General features: G+C 40.6%; 1 protein-coding gene across 3 annotated transcripts in view; it reads right to left on the bottom strand.

The window, feature by feature from the left end:
* SEL1L2 (SEL1L2 adaptor subunit of ERAD E3 ubiquitin ligase) overlaps positions 1-17,665 on the bottom strand; it is a 57,948-nt gene that overhangs the window by 9,712 nt on the left and 30,571 nt on the right. For 2 of the 3 annotated variants that reach the window (XM_036892194.2, XM_036892196.2), the window contains 6 exons: positions 12,732-12,800; positions 11,750-11,827; positions 7,677-7,739; positions 7,033-7,120; positions 4,568-4,716; positions 3,076-3,150 (listed from right to left, as the gene is read on the bottom strand). In XM_036892194.2, coding sequence (XP_036748089.2) covers positions 3,076-3,150; positions 4,568-4,716; positions 7,033-7,120; positions 7,677-7,739; positions 11,750-11,827; positions 12,732-12,800 — 522 coding nt within the window. Of the gene's footprint in view, positions 1-3,075; positions 3,151-3,257; positions 3,424-4,567; positions 4,717-7,032; positions 7,121-7,676; positions 7,740-11,749; positions 11,828-12,731; positions 12,801-17,665 lie in introns of all 3 variants that reach the window. The other variant, XM_036892195.2, reaches the window with a different exon arrangement.

Genomic DNA, 17,665 nt, shown 5'->3' with positions numbered 1-17,665 from the left:
TTAGCCCCAGGTGCTTATGATTGCCTTCCTGACTTCTCTACTTGCATCTCAAGACATTCAGTAGGGATTCCTAACACCCTGCTATGCCCTCCTTCAAACAAAATCATCCATTTTCCTCCTATCTCAGTGCTAGTGCTATTGTTCAGTCCAAAAATCTAAGGTAATCATTCCTAGTTATTTTTCCCTCCCTTCCATCATTGAGTCCATTGGGGCAAGTCCTTTGGGTTCTACTTCTAAAACACACCTGTTTCTCGTCATCTCCTCCGCTATCTAGTCCAAGCCTGGAATACTGCCACAATAGCCTCCAAGCTGTCCTTTTATCTCCACTTTCCAACATATTCTTCATGCGGCAGCAAGGATGGTCTTTTTAAAGTGTAAAGTCAAATCATGTTATTCCCTTGTGTAATCCCCCAAGGGCCTCACTTTGCACTTGGAATAATATCCAGACTCCTCATCTGACCTACAAGTCATGCCTTACCTGTCTTCTGCCTCCCTGGCTACCTCACTGCACGTCACTTTCTCCATATGCTCTAGACTTCTTAATATTCATTCAACACATGAAGCTCATTCTTGCCTCAGAGTCTCTGCATTAAGATTCTTCAAGTCCTCTGCCTGGCATGTTTGGAGTTCCTTTGACTCTTCATGTGGCTGGCTTCTCATCATTCAGGTCTCATTGCACATATCCCTTCCTGGAGGCCTAAAGCATCCTGTCCACCTCCTGCCCTCATGAGGACGAGAACTTTGAAGTTCTTAATCACTGATATAGTCCCAGAAACTAGAGTGGTACTTGACAAATATTTATGGAATTAATGGACACAGTAGGAGACTTCTTAGAAAATCCTTTTCTTAGATGTTAAGTGACTTAGAATCTTTTAAACAAACATGAATCTATTCAGCAGAAGAAAAAATTCATGTGGCTTTTTAAAATACGAGACTTCCTTCTTTTGAAGGCCACTTAGGGTCTCTCTGGGGTCCGTGTTGCCACTCATTAGCATAGTATTGACTGAAAAGATGAGGAATGCTCACCTAGGACATCCATCTCAGCTGTGGCCAACCCTTCTCGCTCAGTCCAGGCTTGGAAAAGGAAAAAGTACCCCTGTGGTACGGTCTGAGGTGCATCATTAAGGGTTATAGGGCTCCTTCCAAAATTTCCTGCCCACTTGACCTAGTGCAATGCCTAATAAGCTCCTTTGGATTGATTCCTTTAAATAGAGAAGTTCTTTTAAATCTTCTAGAATCCTCTATCAAAATGTAATACCATGACCCATCTTCAGCTCTCTCTGAGTAAAGGTAATGTCATAAAATTCTTAAGCTGCCAAAGACATTAGTTATCAGAGTTTGCTTCCCAGTTGCTTGAAAACTTATAGGTAGCTGAGGCAAGTCCTTAATGCAAATGCTGCCCAGAAGAGGGGCCTGGAGGGGCAAGAGGCCCCAGGAGCCCTAAAGAGAAACCCACCCCATCTCCAGTTTTGCCCTCCTTTGACCCCAAGATTCCTCTGGGCCATAACCACTGAAGGACAGGATTTCTGTGCATTTTCCAGCTTTACAAGCAGCAAGCAGGACCCCTGAAGTCTTGAGAAGGGAAGGAAACAAGCAGGTTCTCCAGAGGATCTGGCTGCACCCTAACTAGTGGGCTGACTGGGGGCATGTGGCAATCCTGAAAGGCTCCCAGGGGCACCAGACAGTGGGCAGGTTTTCCCCTTTGATTTCTCAGTCGCAGGGTGGTGACTGGGTCCTGGCACTTCTGCCCTGTCCTCATGTGCAGCCACCATGAGGAAGCACCACCAGTGGCAGGTCAGACACTTTTATTATTAGGTTTCCCAGCCTCAAGTGAGCCACTCAACAGCCACATCTTCGGGGACACTCATGCCTAACCTTGCTTGTGAAACATTATTTTTAGCAGCCTGACTTTTCTCATATGGGAGAACTCTGTTTAATATTAATGTCCCCTTCTTTTCAATGTCTCTTTGCCTTGGTGCAATTTCCCACATCATTTCCTGCTTGGAATGAGCCTGCATTTATTGCAGTTGGGCTGACTTGCCATAGCGGGTGTTGTTCCCCCACTCTGAGCAAGGTCTTTATTGCATTTTAGAAAACATAGCCTTTTCTTTCTTGGGGGATTTCTCACTGACATTGCATGGACGGCTTGCCACTGCATCACCAGCTCAGCTGGATATGAGCAGGCACCACTGTGACTTTTTCCTCTGCTCTGCATCAGCATCAGTTAAGAATTATTATTTTTTATCCCATTTACTTCTTACAGAAATGAGATCAGGTGGCCTTAGCATGATATGATTTTAAGAAACTTAGTTAGAAATGAAATTGCTCTCTTACTGCAAGAGAGTTCTTCACATGTCCAAAGACTGATAGTGACAGCTGTGCAGTATCTCTCTGCTGTTAATAACATACTTTAAGGGAAGGAATGGAATGAGACATAGTGATGCAAATGCCACCTGCCAATGTTTCCCACCAAAGCTCCTACCTTCCTCATCACATGTGATCCCTTCAGGTAGAGCATGGGAGTGCCAGGAATGCGGAGAGCATCTTGCCATTTAACTCTGGGTTGTATTTGGTTTTGTTTTCTGATGTTAACATGCTAATAGTTACCATAAAGACCTGAAGTTTGTGGTAATCATCAATGAGATATTTTAAAAGAGAAATCAACAGAGTCTTAGGTTCCTAAGTAATTTTGCCTACAAAAGCATTGAGACATAGGTCACATCTCTGATAAGTTCAGAAAAATCTCAGCAAATGAGTGACTGAAGTCAGACCAAGAACAATGGCTTCTTGAGTAAAATTGTTATGTTTCAAACAACTGTTTTGGTGCTATGGAGACAGAGCCATAGAAAAATTCCTATGGTTTTCTAAACCAGGGAAATTGAGAATAACAGAAAAGAAATTACTGGCAATGACCTCTAACCAAAGACTGATGCTAACATCAGTACAGTTTGGAATGCCACCTGCTAGATAGCCTACACCTTTCTGTCTGTATGTCTTAACACTCAGCTAGAGCAAGTCAGATGAATAATAGCAGACAGAGCTGGGTATGCACTCATTTTTATCCAGGTTCGATACCTTGAATGGCAGCTCGATTCCATAGGAGAAGTGCCATTGGATACATCCTCTCTTTTTCAAGAATTTTGGACTTTTCTAAAAAAAACAGAGACATTCCGTGAAAAAGGCTTAAAAGACCCTGTAGTAAAGGCATACATACATATGTATGATTGGAAATTGCTAAGAATTGTAACTTATCTTACTAGATTCCAAAATGAATGCTGAATTGCTTTGAGCTACTTCGTACCCCATTTCTGCCAGTAGTGCATACTGAACAAGAGAAGAATCTATATCACCATCTTTATACGCAAAGTATGCAGTCAGGAATTTCTCGGCCCAGTGGCCTAGTTCACAGACACCTTTATAAAGCTGTATATGGGAGGAGAAATCAAGCAGACTAGTTAGCCAGAATACTTCATTCTAGATGAATGATAAAATGAAGTCAGTTTTCAGCTCTTGCTGGCCGGTCAGGCAAGGGTTTTAGGTCTAAGCATGGCTTTTGCAAATTATTTAGGGTGAAGATATAGTAGCTTTGATAGGCTCAAAGATTACAAGTGTGTGTTCTTTTTGTCTTGAGCTGAAACTTCCTGAGGCTCATTTTAAATATGCATAATAAACTTTCCTAAGTTGGAGGCTATTTGGCAGGATAAGAATGCATTGACTTCTGTTTTTTAAACAAGGGCTTTTCTGGGCACTGCTGCTCAGAAAGGTCAAGTTATAAGGCCACACTGCTGATGTGGCAAGTAGAAAATGAAGGGAAGACAATGCCTGAGGGGGTAGGTGACATAACCACCAGGGAGGTGTGCAGAGCTCTATGGGGACAAATGTCAACTTAGCTGAATAGCCCTTATGTAACCAAAAGAGGTTAGCCATACATAATTCATTAAGAAGTTGGCAAAGGAGCAAATCTAAAGATAGATTATTAGCTGGCAGCTTTTCAAATGAGTTTCAAAGGGGCCAGATTGCAACATGGAGGTATTTGTATTGGTGCAGTGGAAGTGTTTAATAAATCGATGAAGGGTACTAAGGTTCTAAAAGCATTCTTTCTGAAAAGCATATCACTGGCTCAGGCTGAAAAAATTCACTTTGTCAGTTTTTATCTGAATCATCAAAAACCTAAGGATCCTGCTTTCTGGGAAGAAGTGGGCTATATTTTCTAGGCTAAATCTAGCCTTTCATTTCCCAAGTCGTAACTCCTAATCCTGCTAGAAATGCCAATTTGCCCCGGCAATTTGATTGAAGGCTGAAATAGAACCCCTTAACTGAATTCTGAGGTGAGCCCTGAACTTGATGAGAAACCAGATCTGAGAGAGGAGGGATTGTATTTCTTCCCCCGTTTTCCCAGTCTGAGTTTCATCACTGCCGTTCCTCCCTGGTGAATGTCAGTGTTCACATTGTCAACTGGAAGAAAAGAGGTAATATCTACAAAACCAAAGGCACCAACAACTTAAGGACAGTATTACCTCCTCTGCATGACAAATGAAAAGTACTTTTAAAACATCCGATTATTTACCTCCACAGCAGTTCTGCATGATCTTAACACTCCTGTTCCTGTGGCATACATCTTGGCCAGATAATAAATGGCAAGGGGCTGCCCACTCTGAGATGCCAAGTAAAAATAGTTGAAGGCAAGTTTATAATCCTTCCATACTCCAGAGCCATCTGAAAATTGAAGTTATTTTGAGCCACCCCTTATTTATTTCAGTTTTTACATTATAATATATGGATGTAATGGTCATAGTGATGCTTAGTGTTTTAAATAGGATAGAAGAGCCAACCAAAAGTCAAGCTGCTCTAGATCCGCTATTTGTGGGGAAGAAAGTCAAGTTGGGTCATAAGTAAGAATATGGAAATTTATGATCTTGACCCATTCAGAAAACTGAAGGGGAAGGACTGTTTAGTCCCATGAAAATATCTCCTCAATATGGTATAACTGAAGTTAATGAAAGGAGACCACGTGATGGTCTTTGAGGACCAGAAGCCCCACTAGGATGTGTCTGCCCATCCTTGTCACACTTCCTCACCAAGAGATCAGTAGCTCCTTCCTATGCAATGTTTGGAGCAGGCAAATCCCAGCTCCAAGAGGCCTGGCTCAGATTTAACTCATGCTTCTAGTAAGGAGAAGCATTTGGAGCTAGGGTGCAAAATCATCTTACTCCCAGCAGCTGGGATCCTTGTCCTGGCTCTTCCATTACTCCCTTTGTGAGTTGGGCACCTCTAGGCACTTCATTTGCAAAAGGAGGGACTGTCACTACTTGTCCTTCAATCGCCTTCCAGCTCTAACATTTCAGAGCCTTTAGAAGCAGTGCCATGTAGATAGTGGCTAAGAGCAAAGGCTCTGGAGGCAGATCGCTTGGGTTTGAATCCCAGCTCCACTAACTGTAATCTTGGGCAAGATGTTTGATGTTCATATGGCTCAATTACCTCTTCTATAAACTATCTATAAACTATGGGGTACCCCCTAGATGTGTGGAGAGGACTAAATAAGTAAATATTTATATAGACTAATAAACACTAGCCAATACTATTACTCTTATTCTAGGTGCTTAAGTAATCTGATAGTTTCTAGGCCTGGGACTTGGAATGAACTGAAACAAGGCCGCTTTAGGCAACCCTCCAAGACAACAGAGCATAGGCTTTCCCCCTGGGCTACTGTGGAAAATGACAGCTGACTTCTGGGCAAGATCTGACTTCCTGGTGGTGCAGTCCACTGAGGCCCCAGCTCCACCTCTGACAGGAAGGACATAGCAGGGATACTCAGGTATGTCCAGATCTCCTGGTACTTGTCTTGGCCACTCCCTCTATCAGTCCCCACAGAGATCAGTACAAACCTTCATGGCTTTCTGAGAACTCCTATGCCAATCCCTCTACTCTACCTTCCCTCTCAGAAGACAACTTTGTACCACCTGGCTCACCGAGGAAACCTTATATTGTCTTTTCTCACTTGCCTCTCTCCCTCTTCCTCAGATTTATGTCTGCACCAGCCTTTCCTCCCTCTCTCCAGTCTTGGAGGGTGAGAAATCCCTCCCCTTTATCAAGGCTAGTGAGGCCTCCACCTACTTGGGCCCAATCAGATCACAATGCCACCCAGCTTTTTCTAGATCCTCTTCTTCAGTTACCTTCTCTCTCCCATGACACATAACCACCTTCACTGGCTGGCTCTCTCTTTTTTTTTTTTGAGCCAAAAATTGTACTCAGGTCTCTCACTGTCTTAAAAAAACCTCTCTCTTGGTTCTTAGCCCCCTCATGCTATCATTCCATCTCTCTCCTTTCATTTAAAGGCACAGTACTTCCAAAAATATTTTTATCCATCTACTTTCTCACCTTCCTTTACACCCCAACCAGTCTAATGACCTCACAAGCATCCTCCATATTGACAAGTCCCATGGATGTTCGGCTTTTTTTTTTTTTAAGTGAAAACCAGTCTCTTCATTGCATTTCATAGGAGTGCTTATTCATTCATTCTTTCCTGAAAGTTCTTAGCTTCCTTAAGATCACTTTTTTCCTCCTATTCTTTTGACCAAGACTTTTCAGTCTTCTTGTGACCACTCTTTCTCTGCCCATCTTTTCAAGACAGCACCAAGGTCCAGATTTCTGACCATGGCCCACTTCTCCTTCCTCTCACACTTTCTCCTTTTCCTTTGTAGTCTCAGCTGCTCTTAGAACTAACACCTGTATGTTGATGCCTCCTAGATCTTTTTCCCCAAGTTTGACCTTTCTTGTGTCAGACCTGTTTCTGGGGATGTGCACTGGATATCACAAGGCACCTCAAACTTAACCTTTTCAGAGGTGAATTGCCTCACTATGTCTCCTTGCTTCCTCCCCCAACTGGTGTTCTTTCCTTCAGAATTCTTCAAATTCCTCCTCAACATTCTATCTAAACTGCACACCCCAATGCTTTGAATTATGATAAAAAAGGAGCAGGTTTAACAATACATTTGGCATTCTAAGCAAAGTAGCCATATTTGTCACACTTACAGTAGTACATGAAGCCTAACTGAAACTGTGCATTGGGCCATCCTTTCTGTGCAGCTTTCTGAAAGTATTTAAGTGCTTCAGCATAATTCTGCAAGATAATTACACTTTGTTACTCAAAGGCTTATGTGTAACTCCATGGTAACAAGTACCTTCCAGTTTTTGAGAAAGAGCATAGATAGTTCCTTATGTGATTGAGGCTAATTAACATAGTATCAGAAGTGTTAGGTGTTTTATTTCATTATTATATTAGATTATATTAAGAAATAATTATGTCATATTCACTGTAGATTATGTCTCTTCCTACACTGATAGTAGGTCTTGTTAGATATTGGGGGAAGATCACTCAAAAGACAGAGGTCACACTAAGAAGATAAATTTCTCTATCAAAAAACATCCTCAGGGTTAGATCATTTCTAAGGTTACTTAGAATCTATGATTTTAAGACATAATTAGAGTTGCTATTTTTGTCACAAACTTGTTCTATGTCTCATTGGCAAATATTTCACTGGATTATTTTATTCTCTATTGATATGATAGTGTGGCAAACCAGGTAAGAGACTAATTCCTTGAACTCAGTGATCATGAATTTCACCTTATAAATTTTTAGAAATATGTTGAAAAGACAATGAAGTCATTTAACTTACCACAGGAACTCCTTTCCCATAAAAGTAAAGAAGACCAAGCCCATGGAGACCAATCGCATTACCCTGGAATAATTTTAAAAATCCAAGTAAACTCCCAGAATTCATGATAAGGAAGATTACTGCAAAATCATTCCAAATATTTGAAATGCACTCAATAGGAGATCAATCAAGGCAGGTTAATCAGGGAGTAAGCAAGTTATTCTGCACCTCTCTAGCTCCTCCTTTCACACCTTCAAAAACTCCTCTGACTAGAAAGAGAGGAGGGAAAGTAAAGTAAAATCTTTCTTCCATTCCTTCATTCAGCATTTATTTAGTGCTTGTGTGACACCATAATAGGCATTGGACAGAGGTAAGATGTAAAAGTTCAAAGATGAATAAACCATGATCCCTGGCTTAGACAGTTCATAGGCTAGTGGGCTCTTACCTACCAGGTTGGACCTCTTAAGGTAATCATGTCAAATTAAGTCCTATAGTAGGAACAGATTGAGAGTGTTGTGGGCACTTAGAAGATGGTCACTGAGCTGCCTGGATGAGGGTAGGGACTGAGTGAATTGAGTTGAGGTAGTGACATTTGAGCCAGGTCTTGAAGTATGAGTAGGAGTTTTCCAGAAAGGAGAAGTCTATCCAGACACTTGTTTCCTGCTTTGGTGCAAGAAGGTTGGCATAAATGGACAAATAATATTTTAGAGATTGAATTTCAAACTAGCCATTACAGATGGTAAAGCATTATTGGTATATATTTCTTTATTCAAATTTGACTGTTTATAAAATCACCAATGTTTTCCACTTGGTGCTAAATTAATTACCATTTCTCTTTCTGATTAGAATTTTGAACAGTATAAGGAAGAGAGTATCTAGCAAATTTAACATTCAGCACATATTCAAATATATTAATATTTACCATATTAATCCTGGATGAAGAGTGAACCTTGAAAGTGACTTCCTCAACCAAGAAACACTTTTTCTTTTTATCACCCATCATGCATTTCACCCTTTAGTGACTGAGCAAGGAGCCACATTTGGCCACTTGGCTTTCATTCAGCTGATCTGTAGGTTTGTTTTATAGGTTTATAGTATTGCTCTAGGAACTTGTTTTGACAGAGAACTCTTAATTTCTTCTTGCCATCTAAATGTAGTTATTGTGGACACATCAGAGTACCCCTCAGTGGTTAAAAATAAAATAGCACATAACTAGAGAAGGCATAGTTCAAAAACTATTTCAAGATTCCAGAGTTTGAGCCTATGCATACCAAAGGGCCAGCTGTTGTAAGCATTCTCAAGGACAGTCCATCTGTATTTAAAACAGCGGGGATATGTCTGCTCTCTTTTTTCCTTCTTTTCCTCTGACTACACCTCTCTGTGGTCCTACGAGCCTTGGGACAGTCTGGTCTGGGGCAGTAAGGCCTGGTGTGATGGATGTGGTAAAGTCTAGTGAGTCTGTCTTCTGCTAACTGTCCTCATTTAGGTGTTGAGGAAAACTGAAGGGAAGGAAGAAGGGAGAAAAGAAGGAGAGAGGTTAGAGTGGTGGGAACAGATTACTTTCCTTCTCTAAGAGAGTGCCTGGGAGTCTGGGGCGAGGGAGGCTCAAGAGATGACTCGCCAACTGTTTAAGGCCCAGAGGAACTGTTTAGAACTTTCAGGTCAGGAGTGGCCAGCTCAGATAACTCCAGAGCCATACAGATGATGTAAAAAGTCCATCCTTCCAGGTGATGGAGGGGTGCTGGAGGCTGAGACAAAGCAGAGAGTCTGAGCCATGTTTAAAGGCAGCGGTAGATCCGCAGCTCTCTGCTCCACACAGTTATTTTTGCACAGAAAAAAAGCCCCATGGGGTCAGCTCTTCCCATGTTCCAAGAAAAGATGGAGGTCCAGATTTGGATATGAAATATCCTAATGTGTAGAACACTTCCTGGGCCAAACAAAACATATGTGTAGGCAATACCCCCACGTACAATTTCCATGTTAGGACTCAATGCTCTTGCTTAGGTTAACTGACATGGACTTAGGGAGCAGATGGTCATTTGTTTGGCAAATATTTGATGAATTCCATCTATGTAGCAAGACTAATGTCTTCTTCTAGTTGAGGAGATGTGACCTTCAGACAGCAGGAGAGAAGGCACAAGGTAAAGAAATAAAGTTCCAGAAGTATGGAGAGTGAATGCAGGGCAAGTTCAGAAGAAGGAAAAAATGGTGTGAGCCAAGGGGTGAGGAGTGGCTTAGTGGGAGGAGAGCATTGGGCTTTCCTCTGGGGGGTGGGCAGGACTCAGAGTGGGGGGTTCTGTGAAGGGAGGGGCAATGACAGAAGTGTGGAGTGGGGATGCGCCTGATGTGTTCAGAAGTGTGAAAGAAAATAACAGGAGAATACTGTCTGACATCACCAAGGAGAACTGTTCATGTTTCTCAGTAAATAAGACAAAAGAGGTCAACAAGTTATAATTTTGCATCCACTGATATGACTTAAAAACAAGTACAAAAAGCAATGGTTTTTAAAAAAAAATTAATGAAATGAAAATATGGGTGTGCAAAGAGTGGAAGACAAAATCTCTTCACTTTGGCCATGACCTCAAGTGAGAAATCTAATAAATTGTTCAGGTGATGATAAAAGAATATATGTCCACCTGATGTTATTCAGAATAATTACCTTAAATGTAATTTCAGATTTTCTCTGTAAGGGAAGCTACTCAGGTTTAGAACACAAGTAGCTGAGATGACTGCTGGTTACACTGAACATTTTGGGGGTTCGGTTAATTTACACACTCAACTTCCTGGCATTATTTCCTGGGGCTGACAAATCAGTGTTATTTGCCAGATTACAAGAGATCTTCCTCTGTTCTATTACCCCACCTCTTTTTCAGTCTGCTCTCCCTTGTCATCCTAATCTAATGGTACTCCAGATAACTGTCTTACTGAGCAACAATTTCATACAAATTACAAGGCAGAAGAGCCGAGTACCAGCCTTCTTAGTAATTTACACCACAATAGCAGCAGCTCTGAGGTGCTAGTCATTTATAAATAGGCTCCTAAAGCATGTGTGGGCTTTTAAAAACTGAGAACAGTTGAAAATACTACCCAATTTGAGCACATCTTACTGCCAGTGTTGCAGTAGGGCATTGTAAGACAACAAAATGCCTCCTGCTGTACAGAGAGAGAAAGTTTATCAAGGCCATTTACCCACATTAGGCTGATGGGTGTTTCAACAACATTCGTTATGTACTAAAAGTATTCGGAGTAGTCTATGAAGTTTTAGCTGACTGATACCAGCCTCACAGGGCCTAGGAACCAAGGCAAAAACCTCACCAGCTGGAGCCACATTATATACAATTTCTACCTTCCTTCACCGAGCCAATCCATTCTGTCTTAAGTTCACTCCACCTACCTGGCCTCAGACTGCAAAACATAACAGATTGCACTATGTCCCAGGCACTGCTTTATGTACTTTACAATATGAGGCACATAAATATTAATTCATTAAATCCTGACAACAGTAGGAGGCAAATTCTTTTATATTCCCATATTACATGTGGGGAAATTGAAGCACAGAGAGGTTAAGTAACTTTCCCATGGTTACACAGCTAGTAAGTTGCAGGGGCTGGGGTTCAAACCAACAATTCTATCTCCAGAGCCATGCTTTCACCAGTCTTGTTCTGACCACCTCACTGACAATCTTCTGCCTAGGCCAGGGGGATTTCTGACCTTTGGGTAAGATTGAACTGGAGAAAACTGGCATTTCTTGTTTATCTTTGTTATGAACTAACTGCAGCTATTGACTGAGTTTTCCTTCCTCTGTCCTCATCTCTGATTTCTTGTTTCCTGAGCTACATAACCTGTTGGATGGTGGGGAGGAAAGCTGAGCTCCAACCTGGCCTCTTGCTAGGGCAACACAAGTCACTGCCCTTTCCCGTGTACCAGGAAGACAAGATGTGTCTCTCCCTATTTTAACTGCATTTTATTGTCAATGATGTTCTCCAGGACACAAAACTCATGGGTCAAGTAGTTGGGTATGGGGCTTTGGAATCAACTTTATGGCATCAGACCACATGTTTTAATGTGTTTACAGGAAAACGCCGAGTACATACCTTACTGGTTGCCATGGAAAAATATTTGAAGGCAGTAGCATTATTTTGCGGTGTTGCAGCATTCCCTTCTAAATACATCTACAAAAAAAAAAATAAATAAAATTAAATTAAAAAAAAATTTGGAAAGGATGTAAAAAACTAGAGAATTTGAGGGTGATGAAAATGTTTTAGAACTAGATAGAGGGGATGGTTGCACTACTACATTGTGAACATAGTAAATGACATTAGAATCGTACACTTTAAGATGGTTAATTTTATGTCATTTGACTTTCACCTCAATTTTAGTAAGAGGAAAAACTAAGGAAATAATCTACTACATACAATATGGAGTGACTTTGCCTGAGGGCAAACAAATGGACCCTATTTGTGTTTTCTCTTATGTTTCCTTGCATCTAAATGTACTGTATGTGGCACTTCTGGAAGTGGAGTATTTGTCCCCATGGTTACTAATCCAAATTGTCAGGGACCCAAGGACAGCCCTGGGGCAGTGAATGGTCTTTGAGGGAGAGATAACAGGCCTCCCTCAAAGCTGCTCAGCAGCCAGTGTCCTCCCATTAGAGGTGGCCCAAGGATGTACTTGCTTCAGCCTCAAGCTGTTTCTCGTTCCTGGAATAGAGGGAAGAGGCACCTCACTGGGTCATGGCCTGTACCAGTTCCATGCATAACTATCCCAGAAATCCTGTTATATGCCAAAATGGGGGGTCATGGTGAAGGCAAAGAGGTGGCTCTGAGCTACACTCAGCCAAGGAGCCCTGGGATAGGTACACTTTCAAGGCTGATTTTGGTGCCCCTGATAAAGGCTGCTGTTGTATGGGTTTCTTCCCAAACTGTCACTTCAAGAATACTATCCTCAGTTTGTAGTGGAACCCCCTGTGAAAGAGGCCTGCAGCTCGGTCACCTACACTGGGTTCATTTAGCTGGTCCCATTAATTTCTTAGTATTTTTAAGAAGTGAAAGGTATTGATCAGGATGAAGAATGTACCTTTCCTATAAATGCCATGGCATTTGCACTCCCGGCCTTTGCTGCCTTTAAAAAGTAGTATAATGCTTTCTGGAGAGAAAGGAAACAGTATTATTGACAGTCACAAACATATCCTACAAAATGGTCCTTTGACCTGAACTGTATCTTATTCAGCATGCATTCAAAAAATATCTATGAAATGTCCACATTGTTCAAGGCACTATTCCAAGTGCTACTTCAACCATAAATCTGAAGAGTGGGAGCTACCATATAGTGCACATACATAATTTTAGAATGTAAGGATATGTTCCTTACATTTGGAAAGACATGGTGGGCATGTGGCTTTGTGGAGACAGGTGAATCCCAGCTATAGAACTAAATAGTCCATTATTTTGGAAAAGTACTCTTTTACGTTGGCACTATGTACTTACTTATTTATTTTTATTTTGGTAACATTAATATATGCTTACATGAGCAACATTGTGGTTACTAGATTCCCCCCATTATCAAATCCCCCTCACATACCCCATGACAGTCACTGTCCATCAGCATAGTAAGATGCTATAGAGTCACTACTTGTCTTCTCTGTACTATACTGCCTTCCCTGTGCCCCCTGCTTACATTATGTGTGCTAATTGTAATTACCCTTTTTCCCCTTATCCCTCCCTTCCCACTCACCCTCCCCAGTCCCTTTCCCTTTGGTAACTCTTAGTCCTTTCTTGGGTTCTGTGATTCTGCTGCTGTTTTGTTCCTTCAGTTTTTGCTTTGTTCTTATACTCCACAGATGAGTGAAATCATTTGATACTTGTCTTTCTCCATCTGGCTTATTTCACTGACCATAATATCCTCTAGTTCCATCCATGTTGTTGCAAATGGTAGGATTTGTTTTCTTCTTATTGCTGAATATTATTCCATTGTGTATATGTACCACATCTTCTTTATCCATTCATCTACTGATGAACACTTAGGTTGCTTCCACATCTTGGCTATTGTAAACAGTGCTGCGATAAACATAGGGGTACATATGTCTTTTTCAAACTGGGCTGCTGCATTCTTAGGGTAAATTCCTAGGAGTGAAATTCCTGGGTCAAATGGTATTTCTACTTTGAGTTTTTTTGGGAACCTCCATACTGCTTTCCACAATGGTTGAACAAATCTACATTCCCACCAGCAGTGTAGGAGGGTTCCTCTATTCTCCACATCCTCACCAACATTTGCTGTTGTTTGTCTTTTGGATGGTGGCCATCCTAACTGGTGTGAGGTGATATCTCACTGTGGTTTTAATTTGCATTTCTCTGATGCTTAGCAATGTGGAGCATTTTTTCATGTGTCTTTTGGTCATCTGAATTTCTTCTTTGGAGAAGTGTCTGTTCAGATCCTGTGCCTATTTTTTAATTGGATTATTTGCTTTTTGTTTGTTGAGGTACATGAGTTCTTTGTATATTTTGGATGTTAACCCCTTATCGGATATGTCATTTATGAATATATTCTCCCATACTGGAGGATGCCTTTTTGTTCTACTCATGGTGTCCTTTGCTGTTTAGAAGCTTTTTAGTTTGATATAGTCCCACTTGTTCATTTTTGCTTTTGTTTCCCTTGCCAGGGGAGATATGTTCATTAAGCAGTCGCTCATGTTTATGTCCAAGAGATTTTTGCCTATGTTTTTTTCTAAGAGTTTTATGGTTTCATGACTTACATTCAGGTCTTTGATCCATTTTGAGTTTACTTTTATGTATAGAGTTAGACAGTAATCCAGTTTCATTCTCTTACATGTAGCTGTCCAATTTTGCCAACATCAGCTGTTGAAGAGGCTGTCATTTCCCCATTGTAAATCCATGGCTCCTTTATCATATATTAATTGACCATATATGCTTGGGTTAATATCTGGACTCTCTAGTCTGTTCCACTGGTCTGTGGGTCTGTTCCTGTGCCAGTACCAAATTGTCTTGATTACTGTGGCTTTGTAGTAGAGCTTGAAGTTGGGAAGCGAGATCTCCCCTGCTTTATTCTTCCTTCCCAGGATTGCTTTGGTTATTTGGGGTCTTTTGTGGTTCCATATGAATTTTAGAACTATTTGTTCCAGTTTGTTGAAGAATGCTGTTGGTATTTTGATAGGGCTTGCATTGAATCTGTAGATTGCTTTAGGCAGGATGGCCACTTTGTCAATATTAATTCTTCCTACCGGAGAGCATGGGATGAATTTCCATTTATTAGCGTCCTCTTTAATTTACTTTAGGAGTGTCTTGTAGTTTTCAGGGTTTAGGTCTTTCACTTTATGTACCTATTTTATAAGACAGTTTGTACAATTGGCAGGACTGGATATACAACACCCTACTGTTTATAAGGCAGAGTACCAGATATACCTGGCTACCTGCCAAGACCAGGTCTTTCTGCAAAGGTAGACTTCAGGCCACTTCTTTCTAAATCAAATTGAGGGAGACCAGCAAAGCCTCTGATTCTCTCTAGGTGATAACAGTGAAACACTCAGTCTAGAACGCCTAAGGACTGACCCAGGTGTTGGTGCCCCATTCCCTCGGTCTTATCTGAACTGTCCAGCAGTATTCCTCAGAGACTACATGGAGTATGAGAAGAAATCAGCCCCAGGAATGAGAAATGAAGACACCCTCCAAAGTGTCTTATAAGGACATGTTTCTTCTGTTTTTTGGAAAGCCTTGACTAGGTTGATATGCAAGGATCTGCTCCTTCCCAAACTGGAGAGAACATTTAAGGAAGAAATGTCAGCAGTTCTTTTATATGTAAATTTGCTCTAGAAATGTTGCCAGCTTATTTAAGAACTACACCCTTGTTACTAAGGCCAGTCTGCCTTGTGGACATAATACAAATGACACCATTGCTGAACTTCATCCTCTCATGCATCCATTCAACCATCCATCTCTTCTACTTCTCCTTTATCCTTTCAAAAAGTTGATTGAAACATGCTTTATATATGTTATATGTTAACTATATAGATGATTCAAAGATGAACAAAAAACACTGCTCCTACATTTGTTCCCTAATAATACTGCTGAGAAAAAAGGCGTATTTGGAAATAGCAGTAAGACAATAAGTGATGGGGGATTAAAAGAACACCAAAAAGAATTCAAGGGATATAGAAAAACAGAAATTGTGCCCAGTTCTGTGGTAAGTGTTTTATAAGCTTTTTCTTCCCTAATCTTCAAAATAGCACTATAAGGAAGGTATTATTGGCATCTGAGACTATTTAGTGACACTCAAGAGTTAAGTATCTGGTACTACAATCTCACAAGCAGCCTGAATCCAATTCCCATGTGCTTAGCCCTCTGTCCTCATGGTATTAAGGAGGAGGGATTAAATTATAAAGGTCTCACAAAACATGGAGAGGATTCACAGTGCAGAGGGTGTCATAGGCTGGGGGAATAACATGAGCAAGGAATGGAGGTGGAAATGTCCAAGGTGTGTCCAGGAAATAGTAGTTCCTTCAGTATGGCTGAAATAGAATATCTGAAAGCTAAGACTTGAAATAATATGATGGGCTCATATAAATAGTCTTAAACACCAAGCTAAGAACTTAATTTTATGTGGTAGAGAATAGAAGCCATTGGAGATTTATGAGCATGGGAGAATCCTGAAACAAATTATTTGTATAGTGTCAGGAATAACCTAAGTGTCAATTGGATAGGAGAAATTTGTAGCAATGTGTGATTTACCAATCAATATTGGTAAGTAAATCAAATGTATGATTAAATGCATGATTTACCCATCAAATTTATCAGAGCACATTAATATAAAAGTTGGAAGTATTTCTTATAATGTCTCTACTGAGCCAAGACCCAAATATGCTCCTAGGTAACGATCACGGTACTCATCTATTGATTTAATTGTCTGCTTAATTTTCTATCTCCTCGAAGTGTTGAATCATCTGTACTTAGCCCAATGTCTACTGTAGTTCAAGCACTCAGGAAATATTTCTGAAATGAATGAATGAGTGAGTGAATGAAAAGATAAATTTATAACCCTCCAAAACAAGGGAACTGGATTTTAATCTTTATATAACTCTAGTATTCTGATTCTATGAAGTCATTTTCAAAGTCTGCCTTCAGAATTTGGCTCTCAAATATTCGGCAATAGAGAGTTCTGGGGGAAAAGTTATATTCTGGGAAACTAGATTTGAACTGTTAAAGGAGAATAATCTACTCTACAGAAGCAAATAAGAATCCTGGAGTTTTCCCCATCCTTCAGTATAATGATCCTTCCCATTAATACCAAAGGAATTGAGGCTTTCTCTAATTTTTCCTTCCACACTCCACTCTCATAGCTTACTTGGCATTTCACTTCTCTTTGCTTTGTCTTTGATCTGCTGTTAATGCTATTGCTTCAGTTGTATAAACATTTATTAAACATTGTGTGAAAGTATCACGCAAGCTTCTTTAATGCGATATACATGAGTCAGTCTGAATTCTTGTTCTCTAAGTTAAGATCAATTATCCATCCATCCATTCATCTGCTGTAGTCTGCATATTTGTGTCCCCTCAAAATTCTTACACTAAAAACCTAATGACCAAAGTGATGGTCTTAAGAGGTGCCTTTGGGAGGTTATTTGCAGAGCTCTCATGAATGGGATTAGTGCTCTTATAAAAAGAGGCCCCAGAGAGCTAGCTCATATCTTCTCCTATGTGAGGATACAGTGACAAGTCTGCACACTGGAAGAAGCTCTCACCCAGTCACACTGGCATCCTGATCTCAGATTTCCAACCTCTAGAACTGTGCGACATAAAATTCTGTTGTTTATAAGCCACTGTATTTTTGTTATAGCACCTCAAACAGACTAAGACATCCTCCATCTATCCTTCAGATGTTTACTGAGCACCCACCATCATATTTTACTCATTCTAATATGTATATCTGCTCCCCACCCCCATTTTAATCAGGACATTTCTTACTATCAATGGCACCATATAATTTATACTGACAATGTT

Source organism: Manis pentadactyla, chromosome 5, assembly GCF_030020395.1.
Source record: "Manis pentadactyla isolate mManPen7 chromosome 5, mManPen7.hap1, whole genome shotgun sequence".
NCBI classification, from domain to species: domain Eukaryota; kingdom Metazoa; phylum Chordata; class Mammalia; order Pholidota; family Manidae; genus Manis; species Manis pentadactyla.
The sequence above is the reverse complement of the archived record's forward strand: the minus strand, read 5'-3'. Positions and strand labels throughout refer to the sequence as shown.